At 40.1% G+C, this 19,424-nt stretch overlaps 2 protein-coding genes across 2 annotated transcripts in view; both read left to right on the plus strand.

The window, feature by feature from the left end:
- The first annotated feature begins 10,690 nt into the window (after nt 1-10,690).
- Nucleotides 10,691-14,741, plus strand: RIPPLY2 (ripply transcriptional repressor 2). Its single transcript, XM_029223383.1, has 3 exons — nt 10,691-11,056; nt 11,371-11,435; nt 14,469-14,741. The coding sequence occupies exons 1-3, from the start codon at nt 10,691-10,693 to the stop codon at nt 14,614-14,616; spliced, it is 579 nt and encodes a 192-aa protein (XP_029079216.1). The 3' UTR covers nt 14,617-14,741.
- Nucleotides 14,742-16,824: 2,083 nt separating this feature from the next.
- LOC114896293 (cytochrome b5 reductase 4) overlaps nt 16,825-19,424 on the plus strand; it is a 342,009-nt gene continuing 339,409 nt past the window's right edge. The window contains 1 exon segment of the mRNA XM_029224266.1: nt 16,825-17,014. Coding sequence (XP_029080099.1) covers nt 16,940-17,014 — 75 coding nt within the window. The 5' untranslated portion in view covers nt 16,825-16,939.

A 19,424-nucleotide genomic window follows, 5' to 3' on the forward strand; every position in this document is an offset into this window, starting at 1 on the left:
TCTTAAAACTAGAGAGACTGTTATGATTATACTGTTTGCTTCCTTGGCATTCTTCATTAATGGATCAAAAAGTAAAGTGAATCGGGCAGCACAGGCTGTGTTACATCACAGGAACAAACAACTCCAAAATCTTACTAGTTTAAAACCACAAAGGTTTACTTCTGGTCAGTGGGAGGTCCTGCTCCATATCTTCCTTATTCAGACCAATGGAATCTCCTCCATCCAGACAAGGGGGAAAGGAACATGACAAAGTGCCCATTGGTTCTTGAGGCTTCCATTCAGAAATGAGACATATCACTTCCACCCATATATCACAAGGCCACACCTGACTTCAGGGGATAGGCAGAAAGGGCACCTTGCCATGTACCTAGGGTGAGCATCCCAGAATTACTGGAGGACACGAATGACTACCAGATAAAGCATTTCACAATTGATTCTGAGCTCAAAGACAGAATTTCAAGACTTTTATGTTATGAAGTGAATGTTTATGTCCTCTGATAATTCATATGATGACGTCCTAACCCCGGGGTGGGGGAGTTAGGTTCTCATCTCAGTCTTCTCCTGAATTTTCTTTCAATAATTTTTAAAGTTAGGACAGATTTGGTTGGTTAATAAAACGAGCCATTTATCATGATTATGGAGAGTGAAATTTTCCTGAAAAGACAGAGGATTGGATCTAATTCTAATCTACCGTGTTTGCTTGTGACTACCTGATGATGGAAAACAAAACAACACGGATTCTCAAAGTCTTGTCAGTATAGTCTGACCATGATAGATCAGGTGGGTCACGAAGTGTGCAGGACTTCTGTGGAATCTCTAGAATGCAGTTAAGGCTTCAAAAAATGCCTTCTTTTTCAAGCATATCTGTTTGGGACCAGATTTTCTTCATGTACTTTGACCAAGACAACATATTGCAACAGATTGAATACAGAGCAGACATAAGAATCCAATCATTTTTCATTAAGTCAGACATTAAAGAGATTTGCCAAAGAAATTAGTTCTGGAAAATATAGTTATTTTTATAAAAATACATATTTTTACATTAATATGCAACAGGTAATGGTTATTCTAAAGGAATAAGTAAATATATATATAGTTTAAAATTTTCTCACTTTTGATTTTTAATATAGTAAATGTTGTTAGATATAATCCACACAAACTAAAGGTCTTTGGGGCCCTCAATAATTTTTGTTTTAACTTTTTATTTTGAAATAATTATCCTCAATAATTTTTAAGAGTTTAAAGGGGTCCCGAGACTAAAAGACTTAAGAACCACTGCCTTAGAAAATACTCTGCTTGGAAAATTTCGATTTAATCTTTCAAAAGAGAGAACTACTAAACAGCATTTTCTCTACAGTGAAGATTTTAAGGATCAATGAGATAATAGTAACAATTTGAATTTACCTACAAAAGGAGCAATTGCATGGTGAATACTCATCCCATTGCTGGGAAGCGTAGTTTGACCTGTCTGTACTGAAATACCAAGTCAACTGTATATCTGGATTACAAAAGAGTATATTCTGTTAATCTACTAAATACGACCTGAGAATAGAACTAGTCACTGAATGAAGATACACACCGCTGCAAATAACTAAAACTCATCTAAAAGAGGCTAAAATTAAAATAAGGAAATTCCTATTTTCATATAAGAAGTCCAGATGTTGGATATTTCCACAGATGATTATCTGATAACCTCAACAGCATTAAAATGTTCCCAGGATCTTTACATCCTTCCAACCTGCTAGTTTCAGGATCCTGGTTCATATCAGTTCTTATGAGCCCCAAATCCTAACATCAAAGGTAAATATTATACAAGATCAAGAGGTAGAAAATGGAGGAGTGGCATGCTTATTCCCATGCTTTTCTTTTAGGCAGCAAGAAAGACTTTTCCTGGAAGCACCCTGCCACCATAACACTGACTCCTTTTCTCATATCATTGGTCAGAATTGGATCACATGACTGCTCAAACCAATCCCTGGCAAGTGGGATAGAGGTTACCATGATTAACTTAGACCAATCATGATTCTTCCTTTGTGGGTGAAGAAGGGCTTAGCTTTTCCAAAATCATTTGACTTCTTGATATCTGCACAAAATTGGAGTTCTTTTAGCAAGAGTGAGGGTGGGGATGGAGAATAGCTATGGACTAGGGAACCAGTAGGTTCCTGCAAAATCATGACAACTGAAATGTCTCATTGTGGTAACCAAGACTGTTATGAGATAATAGATAAATTCAGAGACGTTTTATAAAGATCATAGTTGCCTGTCTTCCTTCTTTTAATTAATCAGTTGTCATTGAGAGCTTAATGAATGCCTAGCAGCATTAAAGATAGTCTCAATTTCATAAATTTTTATTGATAGTTCATTCTTAGCTTGTAGTCTATAATTTATTCAGTAATAACAAAAAGTCAATTCTACTCAATTTAATACTACAATATTTTTGTTTCCTTACTTAAATTATTATACATGTGTCGCTGCTGATAACATTATAGTATCATATCTTTTACACTTAATGTTTTCAGTTAAAATTTGGCTCCCCATTAAGCCGAGAACATTTATATATTTAAAGAATGTAAATTTCATTCCATAAGCCAAGTAATTCTCTAAGTAATTAGTAAAATTCAGAAACAAATACAGAGAAAATACTATTCAACATGTCCTTCCTTTTCTAGAGCAACCCACACACCAGCTGTCTGGTCTCCCACTAATAGTATGAACCAACAAGAGCAGGTAGATATTTTCTGCTATGATTCTGTATGGTATGGCCATAGCAGGAATGACTTATAGATCATTTAGGAAATAGTCCTCTGTCATTTCTCCTTCAAGCCTCAGCTTACATGTCATCTCTTCAGAGGCCTTCCCTGACCACCCTGTTTAAAAGAGGCCTCATCCAACTACTTTGTATTAAATCACTCTTCTAATTCCACCTATAGCACTCTTGCAAATATCTGTAATTATCTTGTGCATGCATTTGTTTATTTTCTGTTTCCCAACTAGAATATAAGCCCTATGAGAGCTGGAAAACATGTTGGCCTTATTTTACACTGTATGCTCAAAGCTTAATACAGTTCCTGACACATAGTGGCTGATCAATAGATATTTAATTGAATCTAGTTTTCTTTCCTGAATCATCTATTTTATGTTATATTCTGAAAACAAAATTTAAAATTAAATCTTGGTGCTTATCATATTTTGGCCATTGATATGTAATAACATAGGATATTAAAATTGTATAGTTAATGGATATTTAACATAAGGTGTCAGATGTGGTGAAACATTGTAATACATAGTTATATAATGGGACAAATCAATCTCTTTTTATGTCAAATGGATACTTTTTTTATAGACTGTATTTTTATTTCATACAATTTATTTAAGTATTTAAATAAAAATTTATTTAAGTATGAGAAATTAACCTATTTGGGGCTAACACAGAAGTTTAGAAATGTCAGGAAATGAGGCCATCATGAACTCACAATACTCTATTTGTCCAAATCTAAACTTCAGCAAATATTTTGTATCTTCAGTATACTTTGGGGACCACCTCTCATGAACTCTCATTGTGGTTTTAATAATATACATCCAGCTGTAACTATAATACAAAGCATGGGATATTTTAGGCCATTAAATATTATACTTTATTGTTATTAATGAAGTAAGCAAGTTACTGAAGGGGTACAATGGAATCTGACTGTTTTCAATGGAGATATTCCCATGTATGAGTGTGATTAGCACAGACTTGCTAAATCTCTCTCTGAGCCATCTGTGAGCACCTTCTTGGTTTAAAACAACACACACTTGCTCTGCTCACTTCTTAGTTTTTGCCACAACTGTTATCTTTATCTTACATCTGGGAAGGTTCTCAGATGCCTGAAGTTTGGAAACACCACCTTTCACTAAGAATCTGATCCTCAGACTGAAAAAAGACCTCAGTCAAAGTCAACTATCTCAAATGAGATTTTATTGGCATAAAATGTTGACCACAGAAGTGCCAGTCCAACTGTAAGGGGAAGAAAAGAGAATTTTAGCTTACTATTAGGTTTAGAACACATTTATGTGTTTAACTTCCTAATAATGCAAAATAAAATTCCTGGTCACGAGTACACTGGCTTGTTCTTTGGTTCCATCTCAAGTTAGGGGGATTCAAATGCTCCTTTTTTAATGGCCTCAGTGTGAGGTCCTAGGTTCTGGCAAATCAGCAGTAGTGGAGACATTGCTGACAAAGGTCTGGCAGATAATTTGTCACTGCACTCGATGCTTTGGAGGCTGAGGTCCTTACTGCAGACCCAATACAATCTTTTCTAAAAAACTTGCTCTGATCGCCATGGAGCAGGAGTCCTCAATCCCCGGGCCACGGACTGGTGCTGGTGAGCGAGCGGCGCTTCATCTGCCATTCCCCATCGCATTACCACCTGACCCATCATCCCCGCCCCTCGAGGAAAAATTGTCTTCTACGAAACCGGTCCCTGGTGCCCAAAAGGTTGGGGACCGCTGCCATGGAGGATCCATCCACATGGAGCCTCAGGGAGACTGCACTGCAATAAAACTACCTAGAGCTGTCCAGAGACCGGTGTAAATACAATGTCTGCTTTAAAACAAATTCTAAAGTGATCATAGACATTATAGCAATCACTTTTTCTACCAAAGATGCATGTTTTTAAAAACCAGCCAATCAGAAACATCTAAAATAGGCTTCATTCTGACCGTGGTATTTAGTTCTTCAAGCCTAGACTGAGTATGGTTAGGAATCCGTCCTTTAAGGTCATATTTAAAGTGGGTTTTTTTTTAAGGCATTTCAAGGTATTTATTTCTCAGCAGAAGTTTAAGCATATGCCATAATGATGGCATTTCCATCATAATATATGTTGCTTCAAACCCATCTCTGCAAACCCATCAAAATCTGCACAAATGACTGTGGAATGGTAGAATAAGAAGAGTCTATCAAACACACTTCCCTCTGCTTCAGTTCCAAAAGTTCAACTTTCATTATAAATTAAGCAACCGAAAATCAAAGTTCTGAAAACGTAATTGCCTTCCTTCAATCTTAGTTTTAGTTTAAACTTTAGAATGATCTAATATGCCATGACATTGGCATTTCCATTTTCTATTATATTTGTACACCATAAAATTCACCCATTTTAACTGTGCAAGTTAATAATATTAGTAAATTACAGAGTTGTGCAACCATCACTACAATCCAGTTTTAAAACATTAACACCCCTTCAAAAAGATCCCTCATATGTATTATGTTCAGGGTTTTATATTGCCTTTTTCACAGCTTTTCTGTGTGAAAACATAATTACGTCATTGAAATAAAATACCCAAAATGTTAATAAGTTTGATTCTGTTGGCATTCAGACACAAATGAATCCTTTTCCCAGAAAGGAACACATTTTATACGTACAATCTTTTAAAAAGGAGTCTAGCTAGGTAGGCAGCCATTATCAATTAAAAATAATAATATTTATAAGATCATGGATAAGAGGGGATGTACAGGAACCGAGACTGGCCCTGCTTTTGTACGAGCAAAACGGGCCTTATTCTGGAGGCACATGGTGGCAACAGCAGCTGTGAGTCACTGTCTTCCCCACATCCCTTCACACTGCTGCTTCTCACCTCAGTCTCTAAGTGGAGAATAAGTCATGCCCGAGCTGAGGTCATCCTGTCCGTGGAAAAGAGCAGGGAAACATCAGGTCACATTCAAAATGGGAAACTAGTTGAAGCTCTAATTTTTCTTTTCATTGGTTATTATTTTCTGGATAAGATAGAAGCCCTTTTCCATTGTTTTTAATGTGGTCTTGATTTTTTCCATGCTTCCTCCTCAGGGACTTTCACCTAGCACCCTCTCTCCAGGATATGCTCCCTTTCTTTCATCCTGTAGTCATTCAAAAATCCAAAGATTAAAAATAAAGCATGTTGGGTACACATGCACCATGTGTAAGGTGAATTTATAATCCTTTCTTTTTAGTAAAATATAAAAGCTGGTGGCTTCAATGTCTGTTAGAATGTAAGCTCCATGAAGGTAGGGAGTTCTGTCTGTTTTGTTCACTGATATATCCCAAGCTCCTAGAACAGTGCCTGGCACACAGTGGGTGTTCAATAAGTACCTGTTGAAGGAATTAAGGTTTTTATATTTGTAATCTAATTTTAATCCTCATTGTTGTGCTATGGAAAACATATTGATATGTTATATACAACACATATTTTAGGAATGGATAATTTCCTAGAAACATACAACCTACCAAGACTGAATCATGAAGAAATAGAAAATCTGAGCAGACCAGCTACTGGTAAGGAGGATGAATCAGTAATCCAAAAACCTCCCAATGAACAGCTATAAAAATAAAGGAAATCCTGCCAGTTGCAACAACATGAATGGACCTTGAGGATGTTATACTAAGTGAAATAAGTCAGACAGAGAAAGATGAAAGTACTGTATAATCTCACTTACATGTGGTATCTGAAAAAAACCCCAAAAGACAAAAAAACCAAACTCATAGATACAGAGAAGAGATTGGTGGTTGCCAGAGGTAGGGATTGGGGAGGGAGGTTGAAATGGGTGAAGGTGGTGGAAAGGTACATGTTTCCAGTTATAAAATAAATATGTCCTGGGAATGTAATGTATAGCCTGGTGACTACAGTTAGTAACACTGTATTGTGTATTTGAAAGTTTCTAAGAGAATAAATCTTAAAAGTTCTTATCACAAGACAAAAATGTGTAACTACGTGTGATGATGGATGTTAACTAGACTTATTGTGATGCTCATTTCACAATATATACATACGTTGAATCATTACATACGCCTGAAATGAATATAGTATGTCAATTATATCTCAATTTAAAAAGCACATAATTTAAATGTACCGGTGATCTCATACAGACTTCTAAAATAAACTTAAAACGTAATAAGAATATTGATTGGTTTTTGCCACACTGGAAATCAGCTTCAACGTCTGTATAAATAGGTGGCAGAAGTGGAATAAATGTATAAATGGAAGATTTAGGATCTTCTATCTCTAAGAGTCCATATTTCTATTTCTCAGTTTGCCTGAGTTTGATCAAGTATAAATCTTGCCCTATTTTCATTCATTGGTTCTCCCTTTTTTCCTTCTAGGAATTCATTCTTCTTTTTTTTTTCCTTCACAATTTTAAGACAACTGATGTTCTCTTGGATTTACGTGTCATCATCACAATACACCCATCCTTTCCCGCACCATTTCTAGTCCCCTTGATTAAACTTGTTTCTTGAGTGTTCCCAGACCTGGATTACTATCATCACTGAGACACATTCTCCAGTCACATGAGAATCCTCCCCAGGACTATTGATCTCATTGCTTCCTTCCCCCTACAGGATCATGAGCCATCGTCCAGGTCCGGTGCCCTCTCTCTAGATGCTTCTCCTCCCCTGCTTCCTCTCTTCATCAACATTCTCCTGTCTCAGGACTTCCCTGATGGTGCAGTGGTTAAGACTCTGAGCTCCCAATGCAGCGGGCCCGGGTTTGATCCCTGGCCAGGGAACTAGATTCCACATGTATGCTGCAACTAAGACCTGGCACAGCCATATTTAAAAGAACTATTTTGAGCTCTGGAAGACCATTAACTTCCCTTTAAAAAAAATTCTCCTGTCTCTTGCACACTAAAAACAAAACCCCTCTACTGACCCAGGCTTCCCCTTCTCTCTCTTTTCCTGTAAAATGGTAGCATCATCTCACTGTTTTTATTTCTTTACCTCTATAGCTCAACTAACTAAAAAATCTTTCACTCCCATTCACTCAAGATGGTGTTTTAAAGTCACTTATAACCACTTAACTGCCAAATTCAATTAACACATGTCCTTATCTTGTTTGACCCCTTGGTAGCACTTAATACCTTGGACCTTTCCTTCCTTGTTAGAATTCCTTCATCCTGTGTTTCCACCACCCCTGCTCTATAAATGCACCTTCTACCACCTTCCCCTTTCCTTTAAAGTGAGGGTTTTTCATTTGTTTTGTTTTTGTTTTATTTTATTTTTTGCATACCCTCTCATTTTACAAGCAAATGTTGCTTTCCAGAGCTCTGTCCTTGCTCCAGTTCTCAAGCTTACAAAATTTCTATGGGAAAATTATCAACTCCTATCGTTTTAATTTCTACTTTTTTTTTTTATGATTCCCACATTTAAATCTTTAGCTGTAAACTCTCTGCTAAACTCCAGATATCATATTTCTGGTTGTCCTCTGGATATCTTCTCAATATATGTGTTCCTAAGCCTTCTAAAATCTATTAATTTTATTCCCTTCTCTGTGTTATGACAACCAGCCACATTCTAGAGGAAAGAGGCTCCATCACCTTTTATCCTTAAGTGAAGATGATGTGCAGTAGATCCCCCACCAAACAAAAGTGAATATATGACCTGAGTGAGAAGTAAATGTCTATTATTTTAAGCCTATGAGAGTTTGGAGTTATTTGTTATTGCGGTCTAGCCCAGCCCGACCTGACTGATTCAAGATCTAAAACCAAATTCACTGTTGCTTCCTTGAGCACTATTAACAGAATGAAAGAACATAAAAGCATCTCACTTGCTCTTCCTCCTATATTCCGTTCTCCTCATCTTTTTTGAGCCATCAACATCAACCCACTTAAGCAGCCTAGAAACCTAGAAGCATATCTAAACTTCATGTTCATGTCCACCCACATTTTATGATTCAGGTAGTTCTGCAGATTCTATTTCTAAGTATCCGTCAAATATATTCTTTCATTCCCATCCTTAGTATACATCTTCTCATTATCTGTTGCCTGAACTATTGCAATGAGTTTGTAAATGATTTCCTTGTCTCTAGTGTCAGACTTCCCTAAATCCATATGGCTGCCAGAGTAACTTCTATAAAAAGAAAACTTGGTTATTCCACCCTCCTGCTTAAAATCTCTCACCAGGGCTTACAGAATAAAGCTTAAATGCTTTATCATGGTATATTAGATTCTAAATAGTCCAAGCCTTTTCTCCCTTCTCAGCCACATCTCTGCTCCAGCAACACCTACTCCCTAGAAGCACTGCCCCTTCTCCCACTCCTGCACCACACACACACACACACAGACTCCACTATTTCTTGACTGATTCTTCTAGAAATCCCAATTTTGGTTTCTTTTGCTTTAAGAAGGCTTTCCTGGTTGCAACAAACAGACTTATCACTTCCCTCCCTTGTACTACTTCTTTGCTTAAAATGTGATTTTGTTATTGGACGTGGCAATTTAAAAAAATCTTTGCTCATGTGGCCACTGTGATGGCCATAGATGGCAATGACTGCGATCCTCTTGAGAATAGGGGGATATCTTATTCACAATTATACCTGGAAAGTGCAGAACTTAGCACATTACAGATACCCTAAAAGATGTTTACAAAATGGATACGATAAACCATTTCATCAGATAGCTTAGCATCTGTTAAGTGTTTAAATTTTTTTATATAACAAAATTTATTGAGAGTTTACTATGTGTCAGGCACTGTAGCAAACATTCTATAAGTTTTATTTTATTTAGCCTAACAATACTTCTAGGGCACTGAGACATGCATTAGATACCTATCCTCACTGATTTCACTATCTGAAGCAAACCCTTTCTCACCTTCCTGACAGGTAGATCATTATAGGCCCTTGGGTATTAATTAGATGGATTTCTTTCCTACACAGTAATTGAATGGATAGCAGAGACATTATAGCCTACATTTGGGGTTCTTCTCTACAACTTTCAAGAGGAAGTTCAGCTCTATTATTTAAAACATTTTGGACAAAAATCATGACATTTATATATCATCTTTTCTTGGAAGCATAACTTTTTTTTTTTTTTTTAACCAAGATTCATGGACCTCTGTGATAAGTAAGGGGTAACTTAAATAAGAGAAACAGGCACAGAGAGGTTGACTAAGTTATTCCACATCATAACTTTCCAGGATTTCATTATTTTTCCACACATACCCAACACCCACAAAAGAACTTGCTAATTATCACTGAGTGACAAAATGCCAAGAGTGACAGAATTGTATAGATGACACTCAAGACTTATCTTTGGAGGACACTGATAAGATGTTGGGGAAAATGGCAAAGACGAGAAGACAGAGTAGAACTCTATGCCAAAATCCTATAACTCCAGGCTCTGGTCCTCTAGGTTGGAACATTGTCTTTTACAATTAAACTCTTGTGAATCTTTAATCTTCAAATAATAATAGGCAGATGGAGGAACCTAGTCTGTCAATACATTAAAAAACAAATAAATCCTCCCCAAACCGATATTCCTTTCGTAAGGAGTGCAGAACCAGTGGCATTTGCTGAAGGCGAAAAGCCGTGAGACTGTCGAGCAGTAATGACCCGCCACTCGGCCTTTTTTTGCAGTAATACACAAAACGTGTAGAATCGCTTAAGTTTAACCCGTCCTAGCCTCTTCACTAGGAAACTGGCCGCTCGGGCGAATGTTGTTTTCCACCCCCCGCAGACAAGTGTGGAAGAGCGATTAACACTCGCTTGACAAACCCGCTCCCCGGGCCATTTGGGAGTTGCACGCGTTCGCCCCCGGGGTTCGGGCCGCTGCGCCTTCACGCGCAGCCTTTTTGTTTACGCGGAGAGAGGGGAGGAGAGGGAGAGGACGTGTAAAGATGTAGCGGGCCGCGGGGGCTATATAAGGCTTCGGGCTCGGGCCGGGTGGGTGACAGGGGCCAGCCTGCCCATGGAGATCGCGGAGACCACGGAGACCCCAGGCGGCCAGCGCGCGCGCTGCCGCCTCCAGCTGCCAGCCGCTACCGAACGCCACACGCGGCGCGGGGGCGCGGACTCCGGGTACCGCGTCTCTGTCCCGCCCTGCGCCTCCCCCGCTCCATCCCTCCCGCCTGCGCCTCCCCAGCTCCACCCCTCCGCTCTCTCACCCCCGCACCCTCTAGGCTCTCGCTCAGATGCGGTCGGTTCTCCCGGGTCGGGGCTCACTGCTCCTCTGCGCGCCTTCCGCTGCCCACCTCGCAGATCCGCAGGCTTCTGGAGACCGTGGGTGGAAGACAGTGGCGAGGAGGAAGAGGCGCCGCACCACGCCGCGGAGGCGGTGAGTGAGCCGGGCCTCCCGGGGGCGCTGTTGATCGATCAACGCCGGCTACGCCGGGCCCCAGGGAGACGCGCGCCTGGCCTTCCCCTCGCTTAAGATCGCGCCTGCTGGTGGCCATACCGGTGGCCCTGTCGGTGCTGAAGCGACGAGTGCGTCCTCCACGGCTACTGGCACGAACAGATCGGGCCGGGAGCGAGGCTACTGAGAGCCCCGCGGTGACATTCCCCGCAGAAGAGAGGAAAGCCTGGTCGCCAGGGTTTGCAGTTTTTTTAGAAGGTGAGTGCTAACTTCGATCCATTTCCTTACACCCCCAGATGCCAGATGGCCCCGGAATAACGGACGCCTCAGAAAAGCTTTCCCGATACAGACACCCAGTCAGGTGAGTGACAGGCCTCATCGAAGGTCTGTCTGCAGCCACAGGGAAGAGCCGGGGGCCTCGTCCGGCCCTGCTCAGCAGCTGGTCCTGAAGTTTTTCTCTTTTGGAAAACCTATCTTTAACGTTTCTTTAATCTTCCTCGTCCCAGAGGTCCTTTACTCATCGAACTGGAAAATGTAGGAGCTCACGCTCTCCCCTAAAAGAACTGTTAATCAGTGCACACTTAGTAAACACTTAAAAAATATATTATGAAGAGTGAAAGCGGGCGGTGTTAGTAAAAGTAGAAAGGTGACATCTTGTGCCTGCAAAACAATTTCTTTTTAATGCCAAAGGGTTCAAGTGAAATCGACTTCACACCAGGCAGAGTGTGTATATTCTTTTTCTCTTGCAAACCAGAAGGAAGAATGGTATTCACAATCATGGTTCACAGCAAACTGAACAAATCGAGCTTGACGTGTAAGAGAAAAAGGAAATATGATGAAAATCCTAAAGACTACTAAGGATCACAAAAGGGACCAACAGTTAATTTGACCTAACAATTAGGAGCTAGTTTACTGTTCCTAGCTACTGGGAAGTCAGCCTTCCTGTAAGATTCTTTGTAGCTTTTAATCAGGTGGAAAGTTAATTCTGCAGTTTGCCTGCCTTAGAGAGCTGTTAGATGAAGAGCTATATAATGTTTGTAGAGTGTGTATATGTTTATAATAGCACACAGTAGTCGATACATGTTGATTAATTTCCTACCCTTTGCTAGAACTTGTGAAGGACAGAGAAAAAAATAATCACAGCCCTTTGGAAGTGTTTTAATAGTTTAGCTTGGTCAATTTTATAACTAACTCTGTCAGAGGGGGTGGAGAAGGGTCAGGGAAGTGTGTATCATAGGTGTGATTACCTGGCTGAGTCTTGAAGTTAACCAGATGGATGGTAGGTCGGGAACGTGGGAGCAGGAGAAATAGCATAGAAAAAGAGAACAGCATGGTTCCTTCTGGGAGCATCAAGGAACTGGCATTTGGGTGTGTGAAGCTGTGGTCATTTCACCAGGGAAGCCAGAGCCCAGGTCTTGTACACCTTGGTACAAGAGTTTTGTCCTGATCCTGTATGTGGCATTGGGAACTCATGGACTTTATTCTGTAGATGGTATTGGGGATTACTCAAAGGATTTTAACCAAAAGAGTAATGTGATTAGATTTATGTTTCAGAAAAATCACTAAGGAAATGGTATATAGCTTTAGTTAGAACACCAAAAGTGAAATTGGAAGTTATTGCAGTTCAGGCATTGGAAGCGAGGATGGGACTGGGTGAATCTGGAGAATACTTAGGTGACACAGTAGATTAGGCTTATGATGTATTGGATATGGTAGGTAAAGTAGAAGTAAAAAGACAGAATGACGTGCAAATTGGTGGAACTGTAGATCAAGATACTGAGTCGAATTTTCCATTTGTCATATTTAATGTGCCTATGGTGCCTCCAAATAGATATTCCAGTAGAGAGCAGCATATACAGGTTCGTGGTCCAAAGTCAAGTTCTTAAGTGGAAATACAGACAGACTTGGGAACCTTTGGTAAATTGGGGAAATCATGGCAGTGGGTCAGGTCATCTGGAGGAGTGAGAGAGGAGAAATGATCACTCTTGATAAAATGGTGGGGGAAGGCCAGCATCTAACCTGTCTACAGAGAAAGAGAGGTCCACAAAGGTGACTGGGAAGAATCACTCAGAACAGGGGAGAATTCAGTAAAGTATGAAGTCCCTGGAAGAAAAATGGCCAGTGAGAGATTCCGGGGGAGAGAGAGTGTGATAACAATTAAACAACGTTCTTTGGGTTTGGCAGTTTTACACATTAGAAAATCAACTGCTTCCTATATAAGCACTTCCATTTTTGAACTACCGTAGCAGTTTCTTTGTATTTCTCTTAAGTTTATTGTATTTTTATTAAGTTCTATCTTGAGTAGTAATGTGTGTTTCTGATTCTTTTTACTCAGTTGTCAACTTCATGAAGGTAGGGACCATGATTTATTCATCTTTGAATTATGTTTGACGCAAGAGATCACTAAAATATTTATTGAATGACTGAATTACTGATGGTTGTTTATTTAGGCACCCAGTTGATAAGCTTAAAAAAAAACTATTTGGCTAGAAATGTTTATAAACTACACGGCCTACTTTTTTGCGTTTTAAAATAGAGTATAGTGAACATATGTAAATTTCTCTTTGTTAGAATCAGTCTATTGTATGGGTATGTGGGGCTATTTATTGTATACTAAAATACTGTGTACTGTAGCTGGTGATTCAGCCTTGTCCTTTTATTTTACTTGGATGAAAAATAATAGAAGATCAGATGGCAAGATTAATATTTGTTGGAAATTTGAAGTTTTGAGGTAATCACGTTTACATACAAATTATTTGTATAAAACCAGTCTAATTCTCAACATCTTAATATGGTGTTCCAAAATTTAGTTGGGTGGGGAAAGGGGAGAGAGATGGGCTCGAGGTTGGGGTCAGAGGTAGCCTTTTGAAAAGGTTGCTTTTTGTACTTTTCTAAACTTGATTTGGTTCCATCTGTAACTAAGAGCTAAGTCTGAGTTGCAAGCAAAATACTAGGTAATTTATGCCTATGTGTAAGATGCATAATACTTTGATGTCTTTATAAAGTTGGCTATCATCACAATTTTTAATGTCATGGTAGAATTCATTTTTTTTCCCAAAGGAATTTGGAAGACAAACCTTCTTCTGTATTTTGTAAGAATAAATATATCCATAATGCCTGAAGTAAGTTAAATATTGATCTTATGCTCACGAAGGGTTTAGTGTCAATTTGTTTGGTCCAATTTATAGCTTGGATAAAGATTTAAAGTAATTAACCAGTTATTGATACTTTGTCAAGTAGACTCCATGAAAGCTGTGATAGTAGCATTTTAAACTATCTAAATGCGTAAATCAGTTGTTAAATACATGGAGATTTTGAAATTTGAACGTTTCATGAGTAGAAGGATTCTGAATGTGAAAAAAATAAAGCATATTATGTTGTCTGCTTCTTTCAGACTATTTTGGCCAAAATCAAAGTGTTACGATTACTTATATCAAGAAGCAGAAGTTCTTCTGAAAAAATTTCCAATTCAAGCCACAATTTCATTTTATGAAGATTCTGATAGCGAAGAAGAAATTGAGGAGCTGATCTGTGAAAATTAATCTGATTACTTTTGATGACATTCAAAGCTTGTAGGTACAAATTAGATTAGTGTACAAATGTATCATAATCCTTTTAAATTAACTTATTTGTATATAAATTATTAATAAAATGAACTATTTAGTAATTACTATGGTAGTTTGGCCTTTTTTATCCATACACTATAATTCAATGTTGGAATTTAAAAATAGGTTTTATTTATAATGGAACCTTGATTGTATTATAAACATTTGGGGCTTATAAAAGATAATTTGGTTCTCTTCATCAAATTACAAATTTATCTTCAGTTATAACTTTGAAAATAAAACTTTTCAAAGAAAGACAATATTTAATTTTCAAGACTGAATCTTGTGACATCTGGTATTTCCTACCGAGCCCCATTGGATGTTGTAGTTACAGATGAATATTATCTTACTAGATAATGAGGACAATCCTCTTATGTTTCCAATCACACATTATTATTATGTATTAGCTAGTAGATGGTGAAAATGTTGTAAATCATTGTCTATAATTGAGATTGGGAATCAATGTTAGGGCTATTAAATTGTAGGGATTTTAATGAATGATGAGTCAAGTAATTCTTACTTTAATACCCTTCTGCTGTCCTCAAATCCAGTAGTAAAATAGCATGGGTGTTTAGTACTTATGGCACTACATTGAGGGATCCCCAGAATTAAAACAAAACATTTAAATGGATGTGACTTACATGGAGTCTAAAAAAGGGGAGACAAAAGGCCAGAATTTGATAGTATTTTTTTTTCCATTTCTGTCCACAAGGGAGCTAGGAAATTTGGCAGATAGGAGACATTCTCCAACTGCATCACCTTCCATCGCTGCTGTGGTTCCCTGCTCCTGATACTCATGTAATGATTTTCACATAGGAAGTGAAATAAGAAATTCTTAGAGATTAGCTTTTTTTTTTGTTAAACATAGACTTATAGAAGAATACATCATCTTTTAATGAAAGAGAAAACAGGAGCACTTTGCATGGGAGAGGTAACATAGTAAACTATGATCATGAAGTTCTTTTAGCTCAAATACAATCTTTGCAGTGGCAAGCAATTGAAATATAAGCATTGATTTCCAGGCACTTTAAGGACAAAGGAATTGAAATAGAGCAAGTTCAAACCATGTTTCAGAGTCAGGAAAAGTTAGTAATGGCAGGAAGATGGAGAGTTACTTAGAACTATATTTCTTTTCCTGAAAACTTCTTCGTTTACTGGGTTCTGCTCTCAGGATATGTGTGTTCCCCAAGAGATATGCAAAAAAACCACCAGGTCACCAATCTGGACCTTGAGTATTAGGGACTGGTGTTTACCTGCACAGTATTTGTGCTGCTGTCATTAATATGGTGGAATAGTATGAAAAGCCACAGACACATTTATTGAGTGCCTACTATTAGCCAGGCACTGTGCTAGGTAATTTGCACTTGACGTCTCACTTAATTCTTACTAAAACCTAAATCCATTATGCAGATGGGAAATGAGGCATTGAGATACTAAAGTAACCTGCAGAAGGATGCTCATTTAGTAGCTGCAGGGGTGGCATCCAAACGAAACCTATCTGACTCTTGAACGTGGCTAGCTGTTCAGCGCTACATTTGGACATAGGCTGCATCAGTTCTCAGTCCCCTTTATCTTTCAGGGAAGAGAGGAAGTTCGATGAGGAGGAAGAACTTGTGAGTGGGTGAATGGAGCAGAAAGAGACTTTACTAACCTCTGCGACTCATTCGTTAATCATTAGCGAGAGTTCTTAAAGGTGAAGTGTTCTCTTCACCTAGCAGGAGTGACTGTTTGCATTTGACATCTTAACTCTTAAAGGTTCTCTTTCCTGTACAGCGTGGTGCCTTAGAAGAGAGAGTTTCTGAGAAATCAAAATGCCTTATTCCATATTTCAAGCAGTGTGATGGTAGTGCTTCAACAATGGGCAGACACTTGTGTTCTGGGTTAACAGGCGTCTCCAAGAATTTATTCTCAGATTCAGTCAGCACCAAGGCTTAGGAGCAGCTTCACCGTTTAATCTTTCCACGGAACAGCTGTCACCTCTTTGCGGTGCTGAAATTCAGGGTGCGGGACGAACGGAGCATGCGTACTTTGCCCTGATTCCACCCCCGCCGGCTCTCCGTTGGTCTCGTTGGCTCCGCCCCTCGCGTCCTCGACGTTCTGCGTCATGGCGCGCCTCACCCCGGGCGACCCCGGAAGTGGGTCGGGGGCTTGGCCTCTGCCCGGCCTCGGAGCCGGAGCCGGAGGTGTTATCTGGAGGGGTCGCGCCGAGCTGTTCCGTTGGGCGGCGTACCCCGGGCAGGGCCCGGGCTAAGAGTCCAGGATGCTGAACGTCCCTTCCCAGTCTTTCCCGGGCCCCAGCTCGCAGCAGCGCGTCTCCTCCGGGGGGCGTAGCAAGGTAAGCGGGTGACTCCGGCGGTCTCGTGCCGCAGCCCTCCCTTCTCGCCAGCGTTTCATGCTCCGGCACAGTCTGTTCTCTCCTTCAGTACCCTCTCCCACCTCCTGTCCCCACCTCTAGCTTTCGTTCCCTCCCGCCCTTGCTGGCGATCTCTTTCAGATCCCATGCCGTTTCCAGTCCTCGAACTCTACTAACCTCCCTCCCTCTTACGTACTGGCCCCTTTTCTTTCCCATCCCTTTATCCCGTTCTGTCAGTTCCCTTCTTCCAACTCTTTCCCCATTAATTAAATTCATATGTATGATAGGGCCAGGCTCTGTGCGTCCTATATTGTAGGGATTCAGTATTAGCTTCCTTCCTTAAACATAACCTCCTCCCCGTGCTTTTGTTCACTTTCCGAAGGGGTTGTGAGCGATGTGAGTTCCCTAGAAGAGAGGAAAGGCTGAGCACTAGAGACAGAGACCAGTGATCATCCCGCCAAGGGTGGGGACTCCGGGAGCTAGGGAAGATTGGAGAAGCGAGAACAGGTGTCTGCAAACCTCCAGTTAGGTTTACGGACGCTTCTCCAAGTCACACTGCCTTTCTGTCTTCCTCTGGTACCTGATTGTTTTATCACTGCCTTTTCTACTGATGTCATTTGCTGACTCTGAAGCTAATGTAATACTCTTTAACTTTTTGTTGCACGTAGCTTCTGTTACCAACAGGTGGAACACAAATGTGTTTCATATTTGCAGAATTTAATAGAATTGTCTCCTGTGTTCATTGCAACATGAATGCTGCTTGCTTCTGTTGATTGTTAGTTCCTCATTCAATAACCACATCTTCATGTTTTGTTTGCAAGACTTCCACCTACTCGGGCCACTCCTTTTTCATTTCTGGACTCTTGAGCCTTAGCATTGACATCATTTGGGAACTTCACCAACTTTCTCTATGTTCTCCACATGGACCTGGAGTTTGACTCTAGATCACAATTATGGGTTCAGGGATCTGTAGCTTTCATTAGATTTTCAGAAGTCTATCACCCCAACTGTAATAATAATAAAACTGAGATTTATTTAGTGCTTACTGAAGACCTCAGTGCTTTACATGTATTAACTTGTTTAATCTTTCTAATGATCCTATGAAAGTGGGTGCTTTCGTTATCTCCATTTCACAGAAAAGAAAACTGGTTAAGAAATGCTGCCTTGGACCCAGTAGGCTTGATGTGATGTGACTCTGACTTTTCACTTATTGCTGCATATATTATGCAGCCATCCAGTCGTGTGTCCTCGTCTCCTTGGTGTTTGACCTGCTTCTCTGCTTAAGCTAAGTGCTTGGGTGAATAGGAGAGCCTTTTCAAAGAAAGCATCTCTGGATTAGAATATGAGAGTTGCTGCCCTTCTCCATTAAAACTACTAGCCATGTTCTCAGTATCATTTAAAGGAGAAAACTTAGAGGCAAAGACAAACGTTTCCCCAGGTGGTGATGGGAAAGGTGAGTCTTTGGGTCCAGAAAGAGAATAAAATGCGATTATTCTGCAATTCAAGAGAAAACTCAGACGATTTTTTCCCCCTTTGTGAAATTGTTGCCGAACTGAACTTGAGTTCGTTTTCCCGACGCGCAGCGAAGGCCATCTCCTGATACTGGGTTGTGGTGGAGGAAAGTGCAGCGTTTATTTGCAGGGCGCCAAGCAAGGAGAACGGGCAGCTAGTGCTCAGAACATCCAGATTCCCCGATGGCTTTCAGGCAAGCGTTATCAAAGGCAACCTTTGGGGTGAGGGTCCAGGGAGCATGATTAGCTTGCGGACATTCTTCTGTTTGGTTGGTGGTGAGGTAACATGGTGATATTTTAGAAATCTCAATCCACAACCTTCTTGTTCCAGCCAGGCTGGGGCTTTTGTGTTTGTGGTCAGCAGTTTCTATCCCTTGGGGTCCTGGTTGCTGTAAAAGAACTCAAGGATATGCATCATGTTGTTGTGTGTATCTCTTCAGGAGGGACTAGGAGTCCTGTGACTATTGTTCAAGCTCTTAGTAGTTTTCTTGCTTGACTACTTTTCCTTGGTTTCTGCATTTTCTCACTTCTGTAGTCATTAGCTGTTTGATTCTGCTCTTTGGAACTCTGGGAAGGCCTAGGAGACTGAAGCTTTTTCTACAAATAAGAAGCAGAGACATGGAGACCCTACCATATTTGGGTCTCAGTACCATATTTATTGAGACCCTACCATATGCTGGAGATGTGATCTCTGTTGGGGAGGGGGAAATTTCTACAAAATTGACACAAGACAGATTAGCAGGAGAGAAAGAAACAAACTTAATTGGCAGGCACAGAAGTCTTGTAGAAATGGGATCTAATGTTATGAGTCTGAGCTCGTACTGCTCGCAGCACGACAGGCCAATAAGGGGGAGACAGATTGCTGGGGCAAGGAATCATGA

Source organism: Monodon monoceros, unplaced genomic scaffold (assembly GCF_005190385.1).
Source record: "Monodon monoceros isolate NGI ecotype Baffin Bay Population unplaced genomic scaffold, NGI_Narwhal_1 Super_Scaffold_15, whole genome shotgun sequence".
NCBI lineage: Eukaryota > Metazoa > Chordata > Mammalia > Artiodactyla > Monodontidae > Monodon > Monodon monoceros.

Coding starts and splice junctions, on each gene's coding strand:
- RIPPLY2 (XM_029223383.1), top strand. CDS start 10,691: ATGGAGATCGCGGAGACCACGGAGACCCCAGGCGGCCAGCGCGCGCGC. Junction 11,057..11,370: donor CGCACCACGCCGCGGAGGCG/GTGAGTGAGCCG, acceptor TTACACCCCCAG/ATGCCAGATGGCCCCGGAAT. Junction 11,436..14,468: donor CGATACAGACACCCAGTCAG/GTGAGTGACAGG, acceptor TGCTTCTTTCAG/ACTATTTTGGCCAAAATCAA.